Source organism: Salmo salar, chromosome ssa09 (genome assembly GCF_905237065.1).
Source record: "Salmo salar chromosome ssa09, Ssal_v3.1, whole genome shotgun sequence".
Lineage (NCBI taxonomy): Eukaryota > Metazoa > Chordata > Actinopteri > Salmoniformes > Salmonidae > Salmo > Salmo salar.
Window position 1 is genome coordinate 31,333,535 of NC_059450.1, and position 26,704 is coordinate 31,360,238.

The following is a 26,704-nucleotide window of genomic DNA, read 5'->3' on the forward strand; positions in this document are numbered from 1 at the left end:
GGCTAATACATACAAAGCAGAAAGACGACCGTTTCCAAATAATCGGCGGGACAAAAAAATATTTTTATCCTAAAGTCGTCTGTCTGACCGACCGACCGCGCCACGATGATCTGTCGGGACCCACAGAGTACAGGTGCAATGCTTACCCATCTGAAAAGGACTCACCGTGAAACAAATAAACATTGCTGGCAGCAGTGCAGCTGCATTGTGAATTCACATGGAACTGTATACATTTTTCTTATTGTTTTCATGCAAAATCAAAGAGAACAAAAATTGCTGCTTAAAAATTAAGAAAAAGGGTCAATTTGTCACATCACACATCTGCAAACAGTATTAGCTGCCATCACGTCACTATAACCAGTATGGCCACTGACAGACAGAAAAGGTGGTACCGTAGTGGATAACATAGTACGGAATAAGGTATAAGGATTAACTGGAAGTATCTTGGATAAAGTATTGAATAAAAATAAAATACTAGGGAGTAACGTGGAGGCTCAATACCTGCTGTATGCCCAGACAGAGGTAGAAGATGCTGTCAGCAGGGTAGGCCTGGCCGTTGGGGCGACGTACCTCACTGATGAAATGACAGAGGCCGTAACTAAGCTCAGAGGAGTTACACTGCAACACGTTCTCCTTCACAACCATGGATTTAGCTGCTGTAAGGGTGAAACATGGACACAGAAAACCAGATTAGGGAACCATGGATTTAGCTGCTGTAAGGGTGAAACATGGACACAGAAAACCAGATTAGGGAACCATGGATTTAGCTGCTGTAAGAGTGACACATGGGCACAGAAAACCAGATTAGGGAACCATGGATTTAGCTGCTGTAAGAGTGACACATGGACACAGAAAACCAGATTAGGGAACGATGGATTTAGCTGCTGTAAGAGTGACACATGGACACAGAAAACCAGATTAGGGAACCATGGATTTACCTGCCATAGGGAGAAAGATGGACACAGAACACCACAAAAGGTACATGAACACCGGTAGCATATTTTAGACTCAATTTACATGATAAGCACAGATCTAAAAATGGTCTGTGCAGTTAGGTTTGACTCACAGGCATCTTTGGAAAATTCACAGTCAATCTGTTTGTTCCTCTGCAGGACCCAATTCTTCCAGGCTTTCACCCCGTACTTGTGATGGAGTTTTGATCTGGCAGGAGGGAGTGAAACAGTGTGCTCCACCATGTCAATAGTCCCACTTCGCTTACAACTCTGCAATACAGAAAGCGCCCACAGAAAGGGAAAGGGAAAAACAATTGGACCAACAACTTAGTAGGAGTAGAATCCACTTACTTTTTTTTGCTGTATAATATCTTTGATTTTATAATCTAATAATACAACCCTATTGCAGTCAAAAGTAATAATGGCGCTGATGTGACAGAGGCCATACTACCTAACTAACTAGTTCTGTTACCATTATATTACAATACTGTATGACTACTTTATTCCAAGTTTTATATTACTATCACCTAGCCCATGTGACCAGTAGACTACTGGTTGCGCCCATGTGACCAGTAGACTATGTTGCACCCAAACGGCACCCTATTCCCTTTATAGAGCACTACTGTTAGTCAAAAACTAGTGCACTATAAAAGGAAATAGGGTACCATTTGAGACGTATCCTATATCATTGACATACCAGTTTACTGGGAGGGAAGCCATCTCCGGGTCTCTTACGTCTTCTAATCTTTACAGTCAGTCTCTGCCCCTTCACTGCAGCAGGATCAAACGAATCTGAAACAGCATGGAATACACATTTAAGTGATAATGCCCGAGTGCCGGTGTACGGCTGTTGTTAGGCCCGAAACTAAGTCAAGGGCAGGCAAACCGTGCAAATATATCCTCCAAACACTGGCTTCGAGTGCATTATAACTTTTATGCAGGTTACCAACATGCTCAAATAATGACTGACATATTTTAATTTAAAACGTTATTTAGATTCATTTAGTCATACTAGTTCATCTTTCCCCAAGATATAGTCCCAACACAACCTGGCTGGTTGTTCGTTCTATCGGTCCGGTTGCCAGAAACAAGTCTTTTTGTTCTGCATCTATGGACGCAACCCAGTCGTTGGTTCTAAATGTTCTATTGCCATGCTGGCTGGCAACGTTCTTATCCCTTGCTTGCTAGCTAGCCAACTACGGCTAACTTACAGTCACGTTAAACAGTGCAGAAAGAATAACAGCAAAGTAAATGCATTTGTATTTGTTTGGAGACTTCCATAACAATGAGCTAATGATGCGCGATATCTCTTGGCATAGAAAATGCGCTCTCTCGTCAGGACACTGTTGTTCAGAGGAGCTAGCCAACAACACAGCTAACACAATCACTTCAAACTGAAGCTGGAAAGACTGCAAACTAGCTGCATTTTGTTTCATTTTACCTGTTTTCTACTGACATGTCTTTGTATATATATCCATAAAAATGACTCCGATTCATGATTTTGACTGGCTGAGAAAAGCTGCCTGCCTGTCTGTCTCGTCCCGACCCCTACACGTTCATTACAATGGGACAGTTGGAGAACGAATTTCAATATTGAAACAATGTTGCCAATGCCAGAGACAGACAGCAATGTTTATACAAATCTCCTCTATTGAAAACCAAATGCTAATCTAAAAGAAATGATCTAGATGCTTTTTACAGTTGAGATCAAGCTTTCGCCTGTGGTAATAGACCGGCTGGAAAGCGGTTTTAACCAATCAGCATCCAGGATTAGACCCACCTGTTTTATAATTAAGCAATAAGGACTGAGGGGGTGTGGTAAATGGCCAATATACCACGGCTAAAGGCTGTTTTTGGTTACAGATATTCCAAACCCACATATACCACAAACCCCCGAGGAGCCTTATTGCTATTATAAACTGCTTACCAATGTAATTAGAACATTAAAAGGGAAAGGTTTTGTCAAACCCTTGGTATACGGTCTGATATACCACGGCTGTCAGCCAATCAGTATTCAGGGCTCAAACCACCCAGTTTATAATGTTACTTATACAGATGACACAGATGTGATCTGTGGGAATTTGCAAGTTCATCATTGCAAATAAGAATTTGTTCTTAACTGACTTAACTGTATAAATAATGTCTAGGAACATAAATGCATGTTGACTTTCTCAGAGCCTTTCTCACCAGGGGGGTAGTCAGCCTCCAGGTCCAAAAGTTGAGGGGAGGAGGGAGCTGTGCTGGGGTGCTCGGAAGGCTTCTCTGCCCCTCTCTGGGGGTTGGATGTGGAGGTGGACTCGTCCTCTCCACCCCAGCTGTGGGGGGTGGACACGGCCTCCGACTCCAGGTCCCCACTGTAGGCGCTGCCTTGATCTGTGGATAAACACCACAGACAGACAGACAGACAGACAGACAGACAGACAGACAACATGATATGTAAGCATTCAGTAAGAGCCTCCACCACAGAGAGATTTTCATTTAAAAAGTTGCTTTTCAAACACAATGCCTATCTATTAATACAGGTTCATCTCATTATGGAAGTAACATGTATTTTGCAAGAGAGACCTGTTCAAGCTGGTGTGCCAAGCAACAATAAAGGTACAGTAACGTTCCCATACACGATACACAGCTCAGAGTAAAAACGATTCTCTTCACCTCCATGGGAGACAGGTTTGTCTTTCTCCTCCTCTTCCTGCTCGGCCATGGTCTGAGATATAACATCGTCTTTTCTGTCCTTGAGCTCTGAACGGCTTAACGAGGGGGGTATTACCATGGGCACTGGCACCTGGACAGGGGGCACAAAGAACAGAACAATATGGTTTAACCAGCCAAGTTAACAGACCATTAAAAGAATGCACCATGAAACATGGCAGGGTTCTCAGAAGTATATCAATCCACGACATGAGGGTGTTTGTGGGGGCCTGCGAGTGTTAAGGACACCAGGGATGGGTACTTCCCAGTAATTCCCGTTGAAAAATGGAAAATAAAGAGAAAGTGGATGTGGGCATGAGGAGAGAACACGGAGCAGACGTACAGGCACAGGGATACCCATGGGCACAGGAGTGTACTGGCTGTACAAGTTCATCGGCACTGGGATGAAGACTGGAACAGGAACAGGCATCACAATCACCCGCACTTTCTCCCCGTTCTCTGTGTACGTGAACCCAGTCTCTGCGAACCCTAAAACAACAATAACATCAACAACGAGAGAGAGGATGATGAACAGAGGTCAATACTAAACCTTTAAACCCACTATGTACATGTAGTGCAAGTTCTGATGTACAAATTCAGCGGCAGGGTGAGGCCAAAGAAATATAATAAACACATTATTAGAACTTCATGGACAGGGCTGGTGTGTTGTGAAAAATAAAAGTATATACACACACACACACACACACACACACACACACACACACACACACACAAAAACACACACACACACACACACACACACACACACACACACACACACACACACACACACTGTTTTTAACAAGTTGCAAATGATAAGAATTGCATGGTGTTTTTTGTACCCATTGACGTCATGGATTTCTCTGTGGTCTGCGTCTGAATCTGGCAGCTGGTCTGCTGGTCCAGCATGAGGGGTTTACAGATGATGGCCTTGTTCTTCATGATCCTCCGGCGGGCTGAGATCCTCATGGCTTCCGTCTGGGTGCTCGCATCGCCCAGGCTCTTGCCATGAGAGTTAGACGTCGGAAGAGCTCCTGCAAGCAAAACAAAAAACAGTCTTAACTCCAAAGCTTATATTACCAGACCTCTTCTTCACAATGTCTTAACCGTGCTTGGTGTTCCACAGTGTTCTAGATTAATTTGCTAGCTACCAGTCAGGGCAGTGGCAGCCGTAGTATGGGGCTGGCCAGCAGGAGAGGTGGCCAACGATACAACATCAGCAATGACAGGAGCTGGCTTGGAGAAGGGGAATGGAGTTTGGGATGGACCTACAGCGGGAGAAAGAGAAAGAAGGGCAGGGATGAGAGACATGTTGAGTAGTATGCCTAAATCCGCCATTAAAAAGGAAATGTAGCAATACGTCAGACAACCAGGCAGTCGCTTTCAAGAGGAATTTAATTGAGTAAATCATTTAGTAGTACCCTGTGTAGCAGTGGTGCCGTTGCTAGTCCAAGGGTGCTGTTGGAAGGTCTGATAGCAGTACTGAATGACACACTCCAAGGTACAGAACAGCTTCACAGCCCCAAAACACTTCAGTTGCTCTTTCATCTTCCCTTGACGTCTGCAGCACTCACACTTAGCCATCTGGGGAGGGAACGACAACAAACAGGTCAGCAATTCAAAGGACTTCAACCATTCGTGGACTAAATAGACAGCTCCCAGTTATCAAACCAGGAAGTGGTTGTAAGGTAATCAGATCAAGAGAGTGAGAGACCAGGGCCCGAATTCAGAAAGCGTCTCAGAGTAGGAGTGCTAATCTAGGATCAGGTCCCTGCTGTCCACGTAAAACTGATCCTAAATCAGCACTCCTACTCTAAGATGATTTCTACATACAACCCAGAGGTCAACATGCATAAAGATGATTTTAGCTCTGACCTCATAGAAAAGAACAGTGTAATTTGACATGCACGCCTCACTGCAGAACTCCTGCATCTTGCCACCAAAGTGGTTGTGGATCATATTGGGGCTGATGTTGGCACAGTAGGCGCACATCCGCCATGGCCCCTTCATGTCGTGCTTGAAGAGCAGCTTACAGCCTGTTACAGTCACACAGACAAAGAGATAAATATGATGAGGTTAGTTGGTGTAGTTGGTGTACGAGATGAGAGAAAAGGACTACGTGAAAGACGGGTTGAAAAAAAAGAAATCCAATGACTTAAACTTAAGTTGATATCAGAATGGATGGTCTGGGGCCACGTTAACCTCCCCTTTCATGTAAGAAAGTCATGATCATCATGATTTTAGGGAAAGAGGATCATTTTGTCCATGCATTATACGGCGAGTTTGACCAATTCCAGTCCCCTTGTTTAGGGGGTGTGGGGTCCTCCCGGGGACAATTTTTATATACATATATTCCAAAATGAATGAAAATAAAAATGCTGACAACATAAAATATAATTTCCACCTCCAGAAATGAACCCAAAAACATATTGGTAAAAATGATTTTAACATATTGGACCATGCATAGGCATTGGACCATGCATATAGCCTATGCATGGTCTATAGTTCTCTAAAGACACAGGAGACAATAATACAAGAAACAACACTTCTGTAGCTTGTCAACTATGTGTCTGTCTATCCCTGTTCTCTCCTCTCTGCACAGGCCATACAAACGCTTCACACCGCGTGGCCGCTGCCACTCTAACCTGGTGGTCCCAGCGCGCACGACCCACGTGGAGTTCCAGGTCTCCGGCAGCCTTTGGAACTGCCGGTCTGCAGCCAACAAGGCTGAGTTCATCTCAGCCTATGCTACCCTCCAGTCCCTAGACTTCCTGGCGCTGACGGAAACATGGATTACCACAGATAACACTGCTACTCCTACTGCTCTCTCTTCGTCTGCCCACGTGTTCTCGCATACCCCTAGAGCATCGAGCCAGCGGGGTGGTGGCACTGGAATCCTCATCTCTCCCAAGTGGACATTCTCTCTTTCTCCCCTGACCCATCTGTCTATCTCCTCATTTGAATTCCATGCTGTCACAGTTACCAGCCCTTTCAAGCTTAACATCCTTATCATTTATCGCCCTCCAGGTTCCCTTGGAGAGTTCATCAATGAGCTTGACGCCTTGATAAGTTCCTTTCCTGAGGATGGCTCACCTCTCACAGTTCTGGGTGACTTTAACCTCCCCACGTCTACCTTTGACTCATTCCTCTCTGCCTCCTTCTTTCCACTCCTCTCCTCTTTTGACCTCACCCTCTCACCTTCCCCCCCTACTCACAAGGCAGGCAATACGCTTGACCTCATTTTTACTAGATGCTGTTCTTCCACTAATCTCATTGCAACTCCCCTCCAAATCTCCGACCACTACCTTGTATCCTTTTCCCTCTTGCTCTCATCCAACACTTCTCACTCTGCCCCTACTTGGATGGTATTGCGCCGTCCCAACCTTCGCTCTCTCTCTCCCGCTACTCTCTCCTCTTCCATCCTATCATCTCTTCCCTCTGCTCAAACCTTCTCCAACCTATCTCCTGATTCTGCCTCCTCAACCCTCCTCTCCTCCCTTTCTGCATCCTTTGATTTTCTCTGTCCCCTATCCTCCAGGCCGGCTCGGTCCTCCCCTCCTGCTCCGTGGCTCGACGACTCACTACGAGCTCACAGAACAAGGCTCCGGGCAGCCGAGCGGAAATGGAGGAAAACTCGCCTCCCTGCAGACCTGGCATCCTTTCACTCACTCCTCTCTACATTCTAGTCTTCTGTCTCTGCTGCTAAAGCCACTTTCTACCACTCTAAATTCCAAGCATCTGCCTCTAACCCTAGGAAGCTCTTTGCTACCTTCTCCTCCCTCCTGAATCCTCCTCCCCCTCCCCCCCCCTCCTTCCTCTCTGCGGATGACTTCGTCAACCATTTTGAAAAGAAGGTTGACGATATCCGATCCTCGTTTGCTAAGTCAAACAACACCGCTGGTCCTGCTCACACTGCCCTACCCTGTGCTTTGACCTCTTTCTCCCCTCTCTCCAGATGAAATCTCGCGTCTTGTGACGGCCGGCCGCCCAACAACCTGCCCACTTGACCCTATCCCCTCCTCTCTTCTCCAGACCATTTCCGGAGACCTTCTCCCCTTCCTCACCTCGCTCATCAACTCATCCTTGACTGCTGGCTACGTCCCTTCCGTCTTCAAGAGAGCGAGAGTTGCACCCCTTCTGAAAAAAACCTACACTCGATCCCTCCGATGTCAACAACTACAGACCAGTATCCCTTCTTTCTTTTCTCTCCAAAACTCTTGAACGTGCCGTCCTTGGCCAGCTCTCCTGCTATCTCTCTCAGAATGACCTTCTTGATCCTAATCAGTCAGGTTTCAAGACTGGGCATTCAACTGAGACTGCTCTTCTCTGTGTCACGGAGGCTCTCCGCACTGCTAAAGCTAACTCTCTCTCCTCTGCTCTCATCCTTCTAGACCTATCTGCTGCCTTTGATACTGTGAACCATCAGATCCTCCTCTCCACCCTCTCCGAGTTGGGCATCTCCGGCGCGGCCCACGCTTGGATTGCGTCCTACCTGACAGGTCGCTCCTACCAGGTGGCGTGGCGAGAATCTGTCTCCGCACCATGCGCTCTCACCACTGGTGTCCCCCAGGGCTCTGTTCTAGGCCCTCTCCTATTCTCGCTATACACCAAGTCACTTGGCTCTGTCATATCCTCACATGGTCTCTCCTATCATTGCTATGCAGACGACACACAATTAATCTTCTCCTTTCCCCCTTCTGATAACCAGGCGGCGAATCGCATCTCTGCATGTCTGTCAGACATATCAGTGTGGATGACGGATCACCAGCTCAAGCTGAACCTCGGCAAGACGGAGCTGCTCTTCCTCCCGGGGAAGGACTGCCCGTTCCATGATCTCGCCATCACGGTTGACAACTCCCTTGTGTCCTCCTCCCAGAGTGCTAAGAACCTTGGCGTGATCCTGGACAACACCCTGTCGTTCTCCACTAACATCAAGGCGGTGACCCGATCCTGTAGGTTCATGCTCTACAACATTCGCAGAGTACGACCCTGCCTCACACAGGAAGCGGCGCAGGTCCTAATCCAGGCACTTGTCATCTCCCGTCTGGATTACTGCAACTCGCTGTTGGCTGGGCTCCCTGCCTGTGCCATTAAACCCCTACAACTCATCCAGAACGCCGCAGCCCGTCTGGTGTTCAACCTTCCCAAGTTCTCTCACGTCACCCCGCTCCTCCGCTCTCTCCACTGGCTTCCAGTTGAAGCTCGCATCCGCTACAAGACCATGGTGATTGCCTACGGAGCTGTGAAGGGAACGGCACCTCCATACCTTCAGGCTCTGATCAGGCCCTACACCCAAACAAGGGCACTGCGTTCATCCACCACTGGCCTGCTGGCCCCCCTACCTCTGAGGAAGCACAGTTCCCGCTCAGCCCAGTCAAAACTGTTCGCTGCTCTGGCACCCCAATGGTGGAACAAGCTCCCTCACGACGCCAGGACAGCGGAGTCAATCACCACCTTCCGGAGACACCTGAAACCCCACCTCTTTAAGGAATACCTAGGATAGGATAAAGTAATCCTTCTAACCCCCCCCTTAAAAGATTTAGATGCACTATTGTAAAGTGGTTGTTCCACTGGATATCATAAGGTGAATGCACCATTTTGTAAGTCGCTCTGGATAAGAGCGTCTGCTAAATGACTTAAATGTAAATGTATATTATCAGATATGCTATTAGCAATATGCATTATCATCTGGAGCCCAACTGATGCAGCATAGTGGCTATAAAATGTACATAGACAAACCCCATGCTTTAGCCTATCTGCATTTAGCCTATTGGACACAACATCCTGATTGTTGTTAGTTCTTCTTCTTCTTTTATAATAAATATCTATAAATATTTACTCATTATTATTCACTCAAATGTATTACAAAGTATGTAAAGCCCTTTTAAGACAGCATTGTTCCCTTTGAGCTGTTGTGTAGTGATGGTCATTCCGAGTCTTTTCTGTCAGCCGGATCATTTGGCTACATTCACCTAAAATAACTGTCATTCTATTGGTGGATACATCTCATTATTGTAATCATTTTGAATATTCAATGTGGATTGTTGACGTCAATCGCCTGTATTCCATGGAGAGAGATGCTACGCTACTAGCCTCACACCATGAATATGCATAGCCAACTCCGCTAAAGTGTTTTTCTCAAAGTTGCCGGGATGTCACGTGTCCTACTTATATCAGTACACTCATAACAACTTAAGCATTACGAAACTTCCATTTGAACAAATAAAACTCACGTAGCATATAAGCCATACATTTTTTGTTGTTGACCAAATTTGACACTCCATTCAAAAACTCCTTGCTTGGTGACGGAACGTCGCCACCTGCTGGAGAGAGATATTTTCAACAGAGTTGGGACTCTTCCTCTTCTTCTCTGCCCATGAAAAAAATGTAAACCTCAAATGTAAAGCCTAAAACATTGCCTACCATTGTCAGATCGTGAAATGTGAGTTAAAATGTATTTTTATCTGACCAAATTATTATATGGCCTGCAACAACAAAAAAAGTTGACAAAATGTAATCTGGACCAGAATGAGGCTCTATCCTAACTATATTGTTCATGTAATGAGGAACTACCATCTTCAGAGAATGTTTTTATAATTTATCTGCAGATAATTGATGTTTGCAGCTCAAAAAGCTATAGTAGCTAACAGTATAAAAATCTGGGAGACAAATCGACGGCTTTCACTATTTGGTTCCAGATGGTTCCAAAAATAACCATTTAAAAAATATGGTTGTTGCGAACGACCAATCATTATCGTTGCTGCTCCTAAACCATTCTTGAAACTCCGGTGGTAAAACTGCATTCGTTAAACAATGCCACTCGCGCATTTGAAGGTGTAAAGAAATAAAGTAAGCAAAGGAAAACTGGGACCCAACTCTTTTAACAAAGTCCAACACTGCTTTCAAAATACATTTGCCAAAACGACTTTCAAAAGTGTTTTCCTGCGATTGCATTAATAATTGTTGTGCACGGACTGCTGGTCAGAATACGTTTCCCTCCCCTACATCATTACATTGAAAAAAATAGAAGCACTGGAACGTTGTATCCTACCATGAGTGATAAAGTAGAGGCTTTGAATTACTTCGTGAGCAGCTACAGTAGGCTACATACCGCTCTACCGCGGTGTTGTGCATTATAGATGATTTAATTCCCGTCATCTGAACATCGGAGTGTTGGCAACAATCATGCATGTCAGTTCAGTGCACACAGCTTAACAGACAGTGCATTCGAAAAGTATTCAGACCCCTTGACTTTTTCCACATTTTCTTACGTTACAGCCTTACTCTAAAATTGATAAAATAGTTGTTTTCACCCTCATCATTCTACACAAAATACCCCACAATGACAAAGCAAAAACAGGTTTAGACATTTTTGCAAATGCATAAAAAATAAATACATTTTAGAATAAGACTGTAATATATATATATATATATTTTTTTGAGAATATATTTGTCTGTATTATTGTCTGGCTATGTCATGTCCAAACCAGTATTATCACCCCAACCCCCCGATTTAAAACGTCTACTCCAGAATCAATATGACAGAAATCTGTCACAGAAACTGAGAACTTTAAACCCTGAAGAGAGAAAGGACTAGCTGAACGAGGGAAAGGACTAGCTGAACGAGGGAAAGGACTAGCTGAATGAGAGAAAGGACTAGCTGAACGAGGGAAAGGACAGGGTGAAAGAGAGGGAGAGAAAGGGGATTCGGTACTCACTCTCGCTGCAGAAGGGCCGGTCGATGAAGTCATATTTTATGACTTCTTTGACCAACTTCTCCAGTTTGCAGTATTCACACCTCACTATGACATTACTCTGTTTCTTAAACTCAACACAGCAAGGTTTGGAACAGAACTGCATGGTGCGACCCTGAAGGAACACAAGAGCCCAGGAGGACACAGAGCATTAGACAGATACAACTATAACCCACATCACAAGAGCATTAGACAGATACAACTACAACCCCATCACAAGAGCATTAGACAGATACATCTACAACCCCCATCACAAGAGCATTAGACAGATACAACTACAACCCCCATCACAAGAGCATTAGACAGATACAACTACAACCCCCATCACAAGAGCATTAGACAGATACAACTACAACCCCCATCACAAGAGCATTAGACAGCTACAACTACAACCCCCATCACAAGAGCATTAGACAGCTACAACTACAACCCCCATCACAAGAGCATTAGACAGCTACAACTACAACCCCCATCACAAGAGCATTAGACAGATACAACTACAACCCCCATCACAAGAGCATTAGACAGCTACAACTACAACCCCATCACAAGAGCATTAGACAAAACTACAACCCCATCACAAGAGCATTAGACAGATACAACTACAACCCCATCACAAGAACATTAAAAAAAGTTTAAAAATCCCCCAACACAAAACTAAAGTTAAATAAAGGTTAAACACATTTTTTTGAAAAACCCCCACAAATTTTACAATCGCCATGAAACATCAGATAAGAACGAGGTTCAGGAACGAGGTTCAGGAACGAGAGGGAGGTACCTACATTGTACTCGTAGAGCTCAGGTTTCCAGCGGAACTGCTGAGGGCACTGATGGCAGGAGAGTTTCACATGCCCCTTGGGGGTGGAGGTAGAGGAGGGGGGCATGGGCAGCCCTGGTTGATGCTGCCCTGCTCCATAGGCCCTAGCCATGTCTGGGGCGGCTCCATAGGGTAGAGGTGGAGCAGAGGTCTGGGCTGGGGCGTATGGGTGGCCAATGGTGGGGACCCAGGACGGGGGATAAGGACGGAAGTAGCCCTGGGGTGGTGCTGGAGGGGGAGGACCAGTGGATGAGGAGCCGTTCATCTGGCCCTGCTGGGGGGGAGGCTGGCTGCCTTCGGCCTCCTACCAGATTACATCGTAGGAGAGCACATTAAAAGAGCCATATTATGTATTCTGTAAAATCCATATTCTAAAGGCTGATTGGCATCTTATTTTTATGTATGGTTCTGCATAATGTATAATTATGTAAAATATACCTAAATGCATGCTAGAAAATTCATTAAATCCCTCTAAAATCTACCTAATAGAGACCGAACAGTCTTTAATATACACACACAGAAAGCACAGATCATATGTAATATACAATCTGTTTCAATCTATTTAACCAATTAATCAATGAGCAGCACCCGGAAGGTCTTGACGCAGGTGTAGGAGCAGAAGTTGCGGATGCTGCCGTCCACCATGGCCAGGTGGTACTGAGAGACAGCCTTCACTTTGCAGTAGGTACATGGGAATGCAGTTCCTGTGTGTGACAACAGGGGGACGTTATTATAGAATTGCCATTTTTTTACATACTAGTCCGCAAGGTCACAGATGATCAAGCCATCTTTAAAACAGTTCAGTAATAAACTGTAGATATATATATTTTTTTAATCGGATTCCATAATAATAATAAAATTCTCAGTACAATCATGTATCAAAATATACTGCTCAAAAAAATAAAGGGAACACTTAAACAACACAATGTAACTCCAAGTCAATCACACTTCTGTGAAATCAAACTGTCCACTTAGGAAGCAACACTGATTGACAATACATGTCACATGCTGTTGTGCAAAAGGAATAGACAACAGTTGGAAATTATAGGCAATAAGCAAGACACCCCCAATAAAGGAGTGGTTCTGCAGGTGGAGACCACAGACCACTTCTCAGTTCCTATGCTTCCTGGCTGATGTTTTGGTCACTTTTGAATGCTGGCGGTGCTTTCACTCTGGTGGTAGCATGAGACGGAGTCTACAACCCACACAAGTGGCTCAGGTAGTGCAGCTCATCCAGGATGGCACATCAATGCGAGCTGTGGCAAGAAGGTTTGCTGTGTCTGTCAGCGTAGTGTCCAGAGCATGGAGGCGCTACCAGGAGACAGGCCAGTACATCAGGAGATGTGGAGGAGGCCGTAGGAGGGCAACAACCTAGCAGCAGGACCGCTACCTCCGCCTTTCTGCAAGGAGGAGCACTGCCAGAGCCCTGCAAAATGACCTCCAGCAGGCCACAAATGTGCATGTGTCTGCTCAAACGGTCAGAAACAGACTCCATGAGGGTGGTATGAGGGCCCGACGTCCACAGGTGGGGGTTGTGGGTACAGCCCAACACCGTGCAGGACGTTTGGCATTTGCCAGAGAACACCAAGATTGGCAAATGCGCCACTGGCGCCCTGTGCTCTTCACAGATGAAAGCAGGTTCACACTGAGCACATGTGACAGACGTGACAGAGTCTGGAGACGCCGTGGAGAATGTTCTGCTGCCTGCAACATCCTCCAGCATGACCGGTTTGGCGGTGGGTCAGTCATGGTGTGGGGTGGCATTTCTTTGGGGGGCCGCACAGCCCTCCATGTGCTCGCCAGAGGTAGCCTGACTGCCATTAGGTACCGAGATGAGATCCTCAGACCCTTTGTGAGACCATATGCTGGTGCGGTTGGCCCTGGGTTCCTCCTAATGCAAGACAATGCTAGACCTCATGTGGCTGGAGTGTGTCAGCAGTTCCTGCAAGAGGAAGGCATTGATGCTATGGACTGGCCCGCCCGTTCCCCAGACCTGAATCCAATTGAGCACATCTGGGACATCATGTCTCGCTCCATCCACCAACACCACGTTGCACCACAGACTGTCCAGGAGTTGGCGGATGCTTTAGTCCAGGTCTGGGAGGAGATCCCTCAGGAGACCATCCGCCACCTCATTAGGAGCATGCCCAGGCGTTGTAGGGAGGTCATACAGGCACGTGGAGGCCACACACACTACTGAGCCTCATTTTGACTTGTTTTAAGGACATTACATCAAAGTTGGATCAGCCTGTAGTGTGGTTTTCCACTTTAATTTTGAGTGCGACTCCAAATCCAGACCTCCACGGGTTGATAAATTGGATTTCCATTGATTATTTTTGTGTGATTTTGTTGTCAGCACATTCAACTATGTAAAGAAAAAAGGATTTAATAAGATATGTCTTTCATTCAGATCTAGGATGTGTTGTTTAAGTGTTCCCTTTATTTTTTTGAGCAGTGTATAAAGCAACACGCAACAATTTAAATGATTTTGCAGAGTTAAAGTTTATATAAGGAAATCAGTCAATTGAAATAAATTCATTCGGCCCTAATCTATGAATTTCACATGACTGGGCAGGGGCGCAGCCGTGGGAGCCAGGCCTACCCATCGGGGAACCAGGCACAGCCAATCAGAATTAGTTTTCCCCGCAAAAGGGCTTTATTACAGACAAAAATACTCCTCCGCACCAGATCCCGCAGGTGAAGAAGGTCCTGGGCTGCCGTGGTTACACGTGGTCTGCGCTTGTGAGGCAGGTTGCACGTATTGCCCTATTCTCTAAAACGACGGAGGCGGCTTATGCTAGATAAATTACTTGTTAATACCACTGCAAATACATTTCAATAACAATTTCATGGTGAAATATTGGTTGAAAAGCTAAATTGTTTCCTGGCTTGCGGGGGAAATCTGCTGACCGAGCCTAGTCCAGAAGCCATTGCAGGGTTTTTCCACTCTCTGACTAATAATTATTGGACTAAATGGAAATGCCGACGCATCCCAGAAAAAATTATAGCAGTCAGAAACAGATTTCAGACCGTTTCAGACAACGTAAGGCCTAAAATATCGATAAATAAAATACATTTGCAGACTTCCGCTTATACCATGGTAAAGTCAATGCTACCTGACAGTTCGTTCTGAGGCCAGCTTTTATTGGCACAGATGGAGTTGCAGAAGAGTTCCACCTTGCCCTCTGAGTCGGTGCTCTCCAACATGTCAGACATGAGCCTCAGGTCACGGCAGCGTCCGCACGGCATCACCTTGGTGGTTGTCTGTCATACAGGAACAATTGGAAAGAGTGGATAAAACTAGGAGAGATTTGATGATGGCCAAGATGAGACGGGGACTCAGTGAGATAAATGTGCATAATAGCAATAATTTATTCATAGAGAAACATTGAGAGGAACGAGCCTCAGAGGGGAGGCCCATCCTCCGACTACCTGATAGAACAGCGGTTCCCAAACTTTTTCACTCTGGGCCCCCCTTCCAACATTAGGGAGCACCCCACCCCCCCACACCATGTCTATTTCTATGGGTACAAGCACTGTTCATGACACAAACTTTTCAACCCCTCTTGTTGGTAGAGAGAATTTTGGGTTAAAGCTTATTTGCTGCAATTCTACACATTTTGTCATGGGTTGCAAAGCAAATTTAGCAGTTTTAAATAATTTCTTGCAATTGTAAACATTTTGCCACGTCTAATGTGTATTCATGTGCTATTTGAGTGACAAAAAAAAATTACAATAATATCTATGGGCTAAAAAAGACTAAATAAAAAAAACACCACTGTGATAGAAGACCATATGACCATCTATAACCAAGGCCAGACAGTTTTCAAAAGTGGAGTACGGTTTCTATGGAGGACCGTCTGTGTGTACTACTTGACTGTACGTGCTTACCTGTTTATAAGTGCTAATGCAGGTAGGACTACAGAACTTTATGGTGACGCCCTCTACTCGGAGTCTCCGGCAGTTCCTGTCAGCACTGGAACAGTACTCGCCACAGCTCTCACAAACGTTTATGACCAGGTTGTGGGAGGAGCGGAAGCGCATGAAGCACTCATCACTGCACAGTTTGTGCAAGGAGCCCTGGTGAGTCACCTCGTGCTGAATCTGAGAGAGAGAGGTGGAAGGAGGATTATCAAATCAGGCAAAATTATCAAGTCAAATAAAACATTTCCTCATGTAACCTCACCTGCGATTGAGTTAAAACTAGAAGTGAACTAGTCGAACCAGTGGTTGTCTGTCATGTCCCTTACCGTGTCGCTCTTCTTGCACATACTGCACCTCAGGGTGGCAGGCTCTTGGACAGAAGGCATGGAGAGAGGCCCTGGTTTCCTCCTGCGGTTGAACACGGAGAGGCAGAACTGGCTACAGAAATCCTTCAGGTTATTGTCTGTAATGACACTGATCACATCTTTGGGGTCCTCAATCTCCCTGAAGATATGAGTTATAGACAAGAGATAAATAGTTATAAACAGCAATAACGTTAAGAGAATTTTACAGTAATGGGGAAGACAAAAAAAGAATAATGTTATTTGGAGCACCACCACAGTTCAGCTGGGACTTGGATGACAGTGGCTGAGTGACTCACTTGAGGCACTGGTAACAGGTTCTCAGTTTGATGGCAGGCAGGGTGAACCCAGTGAGGCAGACGGTGGAGCAGAAGAGCTGGGTGGATCCTTTCCGTTGGAAGGCAGTCTGACCGCGCAGCAGGATCTTAGAGCAGCCTGAGCAGGACACACGCACTGCGTTGGCTGGGTTGGAGCTGCTGGGGGCCTGGGGTTGGGGCTGGGGAGGGGGTGGCTGGGGCACTGGAGCCAGGCTCCTGAGAGTCATTGTTGGCCCCTGTGGAATTAGACTTCTTCCTGGTCCAAATATGGAGGTGGTGTTCTGGGAGGCTGCCATAGAGCCTGAAGGAGACAGGGCAGAATCAAGCACCCATTTATTTTATTGTGAATATATACAGTACCAGTCAAAAGTTGACACCTACTCATTCCAGGGTTTTTCTTTATTTGACTATTTTCTACATTGTAGAATAATAGTGAAGACATCAAAACTATGAAAACAACATATGGAAAAATGTAGAAACCAAAAAAGTGTTAAACAAATCAAAATGTATTTTATATTTCAGATTCTTCAAAGTAGCCACTCTTTGCCTTGATGACAGCTTTGCACACTCTTGGCATTCTTTCAACTATTTTCTACAATGTAGAAAATAGTAAAAATAATGAAAAATCCTTGAATGAGTAGGCGTGCCCAAACTATTGACTGGTACTGTATGTAAGAGATTTTAAACAACATGACACAAGTACTGTATCTGCACATCAAATTGAGGAATGTAAATGCCTGCTCCTTGGAACCATCTGTAAATTTGGTAAAGAAAACTATAAAAGCTTCTACCATAACCAGAGAGCATAAGATTCACCGCCTTCTTACACTTTGTTTCAACATTTATGATCTTTCCATGTCTCTCTCATTGAACAATAGACCCAAATATTTGAACGTAGAAACTCTACCAATAGGATGTCCACACAAAAACAGTTTATATTATCAGCAACTTTCTTCTTTGAGAAGAACATACAGCAAAGACATTGGCACTGATCATTTGAATCCCCAGTCAATCAACCATCTTTTAACAGCCAACTGAACAAAAATATAAAACACATCATGCAACAATTTCAAAAATGTTACCGAGTTATAGCTCATATAAGGAAATCAGTCAATTGAAATAAATTCATTAGGTCCTAATCTATGGATTTCACAGATACCTTAAAAAACTGGAACATGCTGTCGCACACATCGATCAAGAGCATCCCGAACATGGTCAATGGGTGACGTGTGGTGAGTATGCAGGCCATGGAAGAACTGGGACATTTTCAGTTTCCAGAAATTGTGTACAGATCGTGCGACATGGGGCCATGCATTATCTTGCTGAAACACGAGGTGATGGCGGCAGATGAATGGCACGACTATGGGCCTCAGGATCTTGTCATCCATGAAGATCACACTTTCCTGAGATGGTTTGTGACAGTTTGTGCAGAAATTCTTTGGCTGTGCAAACCCACAGTTTCATCAGCGGTCACGGTGGCTGGTTTCAGACGATCCCAAAGAAGCCAGATGTGGAGATCCTGGACTGGCGTAGTTGCACGTGGTCTGCAGTTGTGAGGCCAGTTGGACATACTGCCAAATTCTCTAAAACGACGTTGGAGGTGGCTTATGGTAAAGAAATTAACATTAAATTACCTGGCAACAGCTCTGGAGGTCATTCCTGCAATCAGCATGCCAACTGCACACTCCGTCAAAACTTGAGACATCAGTTGTGTGACAAAACTGCACATGTTAGAGTGGCCTTTTATTGTCCCCCAGCATAAGGTGCACCTGTGTAATAATTCTGTTTAATCAGATTCTTGATATGCCACAACTGTAAAGTGGATGGATTATCTTGGCAAAGGAGAAATGCTCACCAACACGGACGTAAAAAAAAATGTGCACTCAATTTGAGAAATAAGCGTTTTATGCTTATGGAAAATTCCAGGGATCTTTTATTTTAGCTCATGAAACATGGGACCAACACGTTATGTTAATATTTTTGTTGAGTATAGCTTGTTGAATCAATTTGATCACGAGACATACCTTCCCCTCTTCCAAATAGCTCCATTGTCAGCATATAGGGAAGCCCCAATGCCCCAACCACATTCGTAAACACATTGTTAATCATAATGTTGAACAGAATAGGACTGATAGAAATGCCTTGAGGAATACAATTATCAACTCCATAATCAGATAAATTGGATCCTATTTTAACTTGAAAAGAACGGATAAATAAACCGGAACCCATTTATATAACCCCCCCACCAATACCCTGTCTTTCCATGTTAATCAGTAGGCCTTCTCTCCACAGTGGTGTATGCCTTTTCAATGTCAAAAAGACAGTAGCCATTACTTATTTTATGACCAGAGTTTTTTCCCACTTCATTGATCACCTTTACTAACGCCTCCATGGAAGATCTACCTTTATGGAATCCACTTTGACATTGACTCAATAAACATCTGTTCAAAGAAATAAGACAGTCCGTTGAAAATCTTTTTCATCAGTTTACATAGGTTAAAGGTCAGTGCTATTGGTCTCTAACAAGCTGCACGTAAAAGGATCCTTCCCAGGCTTTACATAAGGTAAACGGCAAGTTTCCATCCAGGAGGTATAACCCCTTCACTCCAGATCTTATTAAAATATTCCCAGGAGAATCTTTATGACCTCATCAGGAAGATGCTTAAACACTGCATAACACTATTTATTATGACCTGAGGCGGTCCATCCACAGCCTATTAGGGCTAATCGCATCTCATGCAATGTAATCAGCATCCAGAGTCAACAATATCCCTCTTCTTATAGACATTAATATGAGCATTAAAATCTCACGACTGTGTTCAAAGTAACCCCACTACGTACAGTCGTGGCCAAAAGTTTTGAGAATGACACAAATATTAACTTCCACAAAGTTTGCTGCGTCAGTGTCTTTAGATATTTTTGTCAGATGTTACTATGGAATACTGAAGTATAATTACAAGTATTTCATGTGTCAAAGGCTTTTATTGACAATTACATGAAGTTGATGCAAAGAGTCAATATTTGCAGTGTTGACCCTTCTTTTTCAAGACCTCTGCAATCCGCCCTGGCATGCTGTCAATTAACTTCTGGGCCACATCCTGACTGATGGCAGCCCATTCTTGCATAATTAATGCTTGGAGTTTGTCAGAATTTGTTGGTTTTTGTTTGTCCACCTGCCTCTTGAGGATTGACCACAAGTTCTCAATGGGATTAAGGTCTGGGGAGTTTCCTGGCCATAGACCCAAAGTATTGATGTTTTGTTCCCCGAGCCACTTAGTTATCACTTTTGCCTTATGGCAAGGTGCTCCATCATGCTGGAAAAGGCATTGTTCGTCACCAAAATGTTCCTGCATGGTTGGGAGAAGTTGCTCTCGGGGGATGTGTTTGTACCATTCTTTATTCATGGCTGTGTTCTTAGGCAAAATTGTGAGTGAGCCCACTCCCTTGGCTGAGAAGCAACCCCACACATGAATGGTCTCAGGATGCTTTACTGTTGGCATGACACAGGACTGATGGTAGGACTGATGGTAGCGCTCTTCTCCGGACAAGCTTTTTTCCGGATGCCCCAAACAATTGGAGAGGGGATTCATCAGAGAAAATGACTTTACCCCAGTCCTCAGCAGTCCATTCCCTGCACCTTTTGTAGAACATAACCGTCTCCATGCATTTCTCTTGGAAGACTTAACGACCCTATACACCAAAGCTCTCTTCTTTGGAAATTAACCAGATTTTCAGGAGTCAAAGTCCTACGTAATACTTTGTTGGCCCTATTTCTTTCCTCGAACAGCCGCAGAGCACTCTTCAGTCTACAAAGGAACCACCTTTCTTTCCATACCCACTTCACTCACTGGTATATGTAAGTTCGCGGCATTCAAAATAAGAGAAGTGACAGAGGCAGCATCAACATCAACAGGCCTCTCTAGAGACAACAGAGCTGCAACAGAGTTTAAACAATGTTCTCCAAACGTTTCCCAGCCCGCTTTAGGAAAGCCCCATCTTCTGAACGGTGCCTTATCTGGAATAGTGACATCACACTTCATGGTACAACAAACTGGGAAATGGCCACTCCCAACAGTAGAATCATCCATTACACTCACACATTGCTGCAATAGAGTTAGAATCCAGTGTGAGGTCCAGGCAGGATGTAACCCCTCTGACAACATCTATTCTTGTACCACATCCATCGTTAAGACATACTAATGCTCTTGCTATCCTCATATCTTCGACAATCACACAATTAACATCTGTATGTGTGCTTCCACCAACTAATATGTGATTAAAGTCACCACACCATATCTCTCTAGAACCCAAGCATCCTGATATTTCATCAAGCATCGCTACTGAAAATTGTCGACAAGGACTGTAGACATTGAACAGCTTAATATGACTACCTGTACTGTAGACTTCCACCATCATGCATTCATATTCAGGTGGAACAGATACTGTATATTACGATATGCAAGACAAGTTTTATATCAAGATCTGATTGAACAATAAACAGGAATAATAAAATAAATATGTGGTCTAAGCCACGTTTCTTGAAGACATATAACATCAGGTTTAATCTCTAAATCAATTAGCAATAAAGCTTCTAGCATTCCATTGAAGGAAGATGATAAAACACATAATACAACAATTTATTCTGTTCCTGATCATCTGATGTATCAAGGGTACTGAAATTTCAGCAATGCTCAGTATTTCTTGGAACGCCTTCACTACTTCCATTATTCGTGCAGTCCTGCTCTTTTTCATATGGGCGATGTTGATTGCTCTACACAAGAAGGCTATGAAGTGTATACGATTTACAACCATGGATTTCTGTTACCATGTATTTATGCTCGCGTGTCACATTGACACTAGTCCGAGGTATCATGGACCCCCTCGGTGCAATGGGCATCCTAGAAGCAGCCAGCACTGACTGCTAATGTACTGGAACCAGAGCATTTAGATCAAAAGGCTTGTTCATTTTCCAAACAGCCTCCGCAAGGGATACATTATTCGTTACTTTGTACCTCTGCACGTCCATGGCTTGTATTGTACTTCACATCACCAGTATGCTGCACTACGCGCTCACAGTTGCAACATTTAATTTAGTATCAGATCTACATTTTCCATACACTTGATCCCCACCACACCTTGCACATCTAATTTTACCTTTGTACACATTAGCAATATGCTCTGTCCTTTCGCATAAACGCACTGAAGTGGAGGTGGCACATATTCTCTAACACGATAACTTAGCATTCCTAGCACCGGCTCCGACGCTCGTCGTGGCAGGGCTTGCAAACTATTACGGACTACAAAGGGAAGCACAGCCGCGAGCAGCCCAGTGACACGAGCCTACCAGACATAAATAACTTCTATGCTCGCTTCGAGGCAAGCAACACTGAAGCATGCATGAGTGCATCAGCTGTTCCGGATGACTGTGTGATCACGCTCTCCGTAGCCGATGTGAGTAAGACCTTTAAACAGGTCAACATTCACAAGACCGCAGGGCCAGACGGATTACCAGGACGTGTACGCCAAGCATGCGCTGACCAACTAGCAAGTGTCTTCACTGACATTTTCAACCTGTCCCTGACCGAGTCTGTAATACCAACATGTTTGAAGCAGACCACCATAGTCCCTGTGCTCAAGAACACCAAGGTCACCTGCCTAAATGACTACCGACCCGTAGCACTCACGTCTGTAGCCATGAAGTGCTTTGAAAGGCTGGTCATGGCTCACTTCAACACCATTATCCCAGAAACCCTAGACCCACTCCAATTTGCATACCGCACCAACAGATCTACAGACGATGCAATTTTATTGCACTCCACACTGCCCTTTCCCACCTGGACAAAAGGAACACCTACTTGAGAATGCCATTCATTGATTACAGCTCAGCGTTCAACACCTTAGTGCTCAAGCTCATCACTAAGCTAAGGACCATGGGCCTAAACACATCCCTCTGCAACTGTATCCTGGACTTCCTGACGGGCCGCCCCCAGGTGGTAAGGGTAGGTAACAACACATCTACCACGCTGATCCTCAACACAGGGGCCCTCAGGGGTGCGTGCTCAGTCCCTCCTGTACTCTCTGTTCACCCATGACTGCATGGCCAAGCACGACTCCAACACCATCATTAAGTTTGCCGATGACAACAGTGTTAGGCCTGATCACCGACAACGACGAGACAGCCGACAGGGAGGTCAGAGACCTGACCATGTTGTGCAAGGACAACAACCTCTCCCTCAACGTGATCGAGACAAATGAGATAATTGTGGACTACAGAAAAGGGAGGACCGAGCACACCCCCATTCTCATCGACAGGGCTGTAGTGGAGCAGGTTGAAAGCTTCAAGTTCCTTGGTGTCCACATCGCCAACAAACTAACATGGTCCAAACACACCAAAACAGCCGTGAAGAGGGCACGACAACGCCTATTCCCCCTCAGGAGACTGAAAAGATTTGGCATAGGTCCTCAGATGCTCAAAAAGTTGCATCACCGCCTGGTATGGCAACTGCTCGGCCTCCGACCGCAAGGCACTACAGAGGGTGGTGTGTATGGCCCAGTACATCACTAGGGCCAAGCTTCCTGCCCGCCAGGACCTCTATACCAGGCAGTGTCAGAGGAAGGCCCAAAAAACTGCGAAAGCCTCCAGCCATCCTAGTCAGAGTGTTATCTCTGCTACCACACGGCAAGCGGTAGCAGCTCCTACCACCAAGCCATAAGACTCCTGAACAGCTAATCAAATGGCTACTCAGCCTATTTGCATTGTCCCCACCCCCCATTTTTACGCTACTCTCAGTTTATTATCCATGCATAGTCACTTTACCTCTACCTACATGTACATATTACTTTGACTAACCGGTGCCACCGCACATTGACTCTGTACCGGTATCCCCTGTATATATCCTTGATACTGTTATTTTATTGCTACTTAATTGTTATTTTTTATTTAATATATTTACTTCAGTTTATTTTAGTAAATACTTTAACACTTTTTTCTTAAAACTGCATTAAGGGCTTGTTGTATTCGGCGCATTTGACAAATAAAATTTGATTCGATTTTTTAAAATTTGATTTGTACTCTGATTGGCAATATCCCTTCAAAGTTTAAGAGTACCGTTGTGGGATCCACTCTAGAGCCACTTTTCACTCAACATCTTTTTTGCTTCAGTTACATTCCCACCTTTCAAGGAAGTCCTAACGTCTTCTATGGTTACTGTTAGTGGTATCCCAGCAGTTACCCCAATTTGGCCTTAGCACCGGAGATATAGCATTTCCCCCGAACCTCATTAAGGATAAGAATTTTCTCCTGTAGCATTTTACCATTTGCATAAATAAATAATTTGCCAAATACCAAAACTTTGGCTTTCCTTCCAACCCTATCATTCTCTGAATGTTTTAGTTTGATGGTTCCAGGGAAAATACATTTTGTAATCGCTCTTCTACAGTATAGTGTCCTGTTCTAGAGCCTAATTTCAACACCACTCAAATCCCCAGCAGTATTCAGACCTCCATCACGATCCCTTTTGTTTCTGTTTTCCTACTTACAACAGGTATAAAAGGTTGATCCTATCATTATCACAATCAAAATCAATTTCACTACTGTTAACTATGTGAAGCACCTGCAATGCTGACCACAGTCACAGCACAGTCATGCTAGACCACAAAAATAAAGAAAACGTCTACTGTTTGTAATGTCTTATTACACAAAATCAAATGCAAGTAGACCTTGTTTCCCAGCAGGTTCTCCCATCTCAGCCAAGGAACTCTGTAGCTCTGTCAGAGTGTTCATTACATTATTGGTCACCTCCCTGACCAAGGTCCTTCTTGCCCAGTTGCTCAGTTTGGTCAGACAGACAGCTCTAAGCAGAGTCTGGGGGGGGGTTCCACAATTTTTTCAATTTCCCAATGATGGAGACCACTGTGCTCTTGAAAACTTTCAACACTCAAAATTGTTTTATACCCTTCCCCAGATATATACACCTCATCACAATTCTCTCTCGGAGATCAACGGACAGTTCCTTGGACTTCATGGTATAGTTTCTGCTCTGACATGCACTGTCAACTGTGGGACCTTATATGGACAGGTGTGTTGCTTTCATGTCCAAACAATTGAATTGGCCACAGGTGGACTCCAAGTCGTAGTGACATCTCAAGGATGGTCGAAGGAAATTGGATGCACATGAGCTCAATTTAGAGAGTAATAGCAAAAATTCTAAAAAGATGTTTGTTTTTATTTGTCATTATGGGGTATTATGTGTAGATAAGTGAGAGAAAAATCAATTTAATCAATTTTGAATTCAGGCTGTAACAACAAAATGTGGAATAAGTCAAGGGTTATGAATACTTTCTAAAAGGCACAATAATATGCTGATTCTCTCACCAGTGGGAGAGCCATAGGAGTTTCCTCCTCCAACGGAAAAGACAGAACTGATTCTCAGCTCCTCCTGTAACATACAACACAGAGCAGAGTCTATATAATAATAATAATAAAAATACAGTATCACAGAACCATCAAATCAAGTGTGTGAAAGCTGGGGGAAGATTGATTGAAGGCAGGACATGGGAGCGTTGTCTGACCTCAGGAGTTGTGTTGTCCAATTCCTGCTTGATACTCCGTGTTGAGGGTAGAAGGGCACAGTCATATCCTTCATCTATGGGCTCATCCTTGATGTTCATGAGGGGAGAGATGGGGGGCTCTTCTCTGTCCCCCATCGCTGGGTTCTGGAACACATTCTCTGACCTCTGGAGGTCAGGTCAAAGGGACAAAATTGATAAATGAAGGAGACCATTTTTTTTTATGTTCATAAAAACATTTACACTACCCGTATACTTAAGTCATACAGTAACAGACCTCTTGACGGCTGGATCCCCCAGCCGTAGACCGATTCAGACTTCCTTCATCTGACAGAAATGGAGAAAAGGCAAATTAATGGAATCATCATCACAGCTCTAATAATGTGCATAGCATGTGCATGAAGCGGAAAAATGAGCAAATTAATGTTTTTATTAAAATGAGTTATAACTAGCAGGACAAGGTTGCTTGCAGTCTTACCCAAGCTGTTCTCTGGTAAAGGGGACAGAGAGTGGTTAGTTGAAAGATTACTTTCTCCTTGCATGGTTAGTCTGTACTTAGCAGTTTGACTAGCCTCCTCAGAAGCTGTCAAAAGAATGACTGTTGTTAATCATTGCACAAGAAGTAGGCCTAAGTAGTAAGAAATGTAAAAGTTATGTTGAGAAGTAAGAAATGCTTGAGGAACAATATCACAGGACAACTCAATTTAGACATCATGGTTTCATTCTCACCTGTTCTAACTTTGGAAAGTGAAACTGCATCAAGGAATCTGTCAGTCGAATTTTGATCATCATCCTGAGTCTCTGCATGTTGTGTGTCAGGCCGTCCGGGTGACTCTCTGTCAGACTCTACATCACCCAGTGCCATCTTGGGCAGGGCTATGTTCCACTCCTCCTCCTCCTCCTCATCTACCCCAAACACAGGAACCCCATCCAGCTCGTCTTCTGGCTCGACCACCCCCAGACCAGCCAGGGAGAAGGTGGCACTGGTAGGGTGAGAGATGTGAGGGAATACATGCCCCTCATCATCACTGCTAAAATCATGGTCTACGTCAGGATGTCGGATTGGTCCTGGTGCATCAAAGACTGGTCCGGTTGTGATGCTGCTCCAGAGAGATCTGGTTGAGAGGGGAGTGTGCTGTCTCTGGGACTCACCAGCCATGGGAGCTGAGAGCTTCACCGCCTCATCAAAAGCCTTGGACAGCCGGAGTTCATGCTGTGGGGAGGTAGACAAGCAGTTTAAGTTACGACTTTGTTCCTATAGTATTAATAGTGCAGCATATTGAGGGGGAATGTTCTGACTGGGGTGTGAACCAGAAAC

General features: G+C 44.6%; 1 protein-coding gene across 5 annotated transcripts in view; it reads right to left on the bottom strand.

Moving 5' to 3' along the window:
• si:ch211-266o15.1 (zinc finger MYM-type protein 4) overlaps positions 1–26,704 on the bottom strand; it is a 31,944-nt gene that overhangs the window by 4,245 nt on the left and 995 nt on the right. The window contains exons 2-23 of one of the 5 annotated variants that reach the window (XM_014211153.2): positions 26,116–26,599; positions 25,865–25,876; positions 25,664–25,713; positions 25,390–25,554; positions 25,193–25,256; positions 16,801–17,119; positions 16,466–16,643; positions 16,107–16,319; positions 15,332–15,479; positions 12,804–12,919; positions 12,181–12,519; positions 11,363–11,513; positions 5,520–5,680; positions 5,066–5,228; positions 4,796–4,912; positions 4,487–4,678; positions 3,988–4,133; positions 3,609–3,738; positions 3,141–3,326; positions 1,651–1,745; positions 1,067–1,223; positions 502–656 (exon numbers count right to left, since the gene is read on the bottom strand). In XM_014211153.2, the coding sequence (XP_014066628.2) occupies positions 502–656; positions 1,067–1,223; positions 1,651–1,745; positions 3,141–3,326; positions 3,609–3,738; positions 3,988–4,133; positions 4,487–4,678; positions 4,796–4,912; positions 5,066–5,228; positions 5,520–5,680; positions 11,363–11,513; positions 12,181–12,519; positions 12,804–12,919; positions 15,332–15,479; positions 16,107–16,319; positions 16,466–16,643; positions 16,801–17,119; positions 25,193–25,256; positions 25,390–25,554; positions 25,664–25,713; positions 25,865–25,876; positions 26,116–26,599 (3,741 nt within the window). Of the gene's footprint in view, positions 1–501; positions 657–688; positions 828–1,066; positions 1,224–1,650; positions 1,746–3,140; positions 3,327–3,608; positions 3,739–3,987; positions 4,134–4,486; positions 4,679–4,795; positions 4,913–5,065; positions 5,229–5,519; positions 5,681–11,362; positions 11,514–12,180; positions 12,520–12,803; positions 12,920–15,331; positions 15,480–16,106; positions 16,320–16,465; positions 16,644–16,800; positions 17,120–25,192; positions 25,257–25,389; positions 25,555–25,663; positions 25,714–25,864; positions 25,970–26,115; positions 26,600–26,704 lie in introns of those variants that run through there. The other 4 variants (XM_014211152.2, XM_014211151.2, XM_014211155.2 and 1 more) reach the window with 4 other exon arrangements.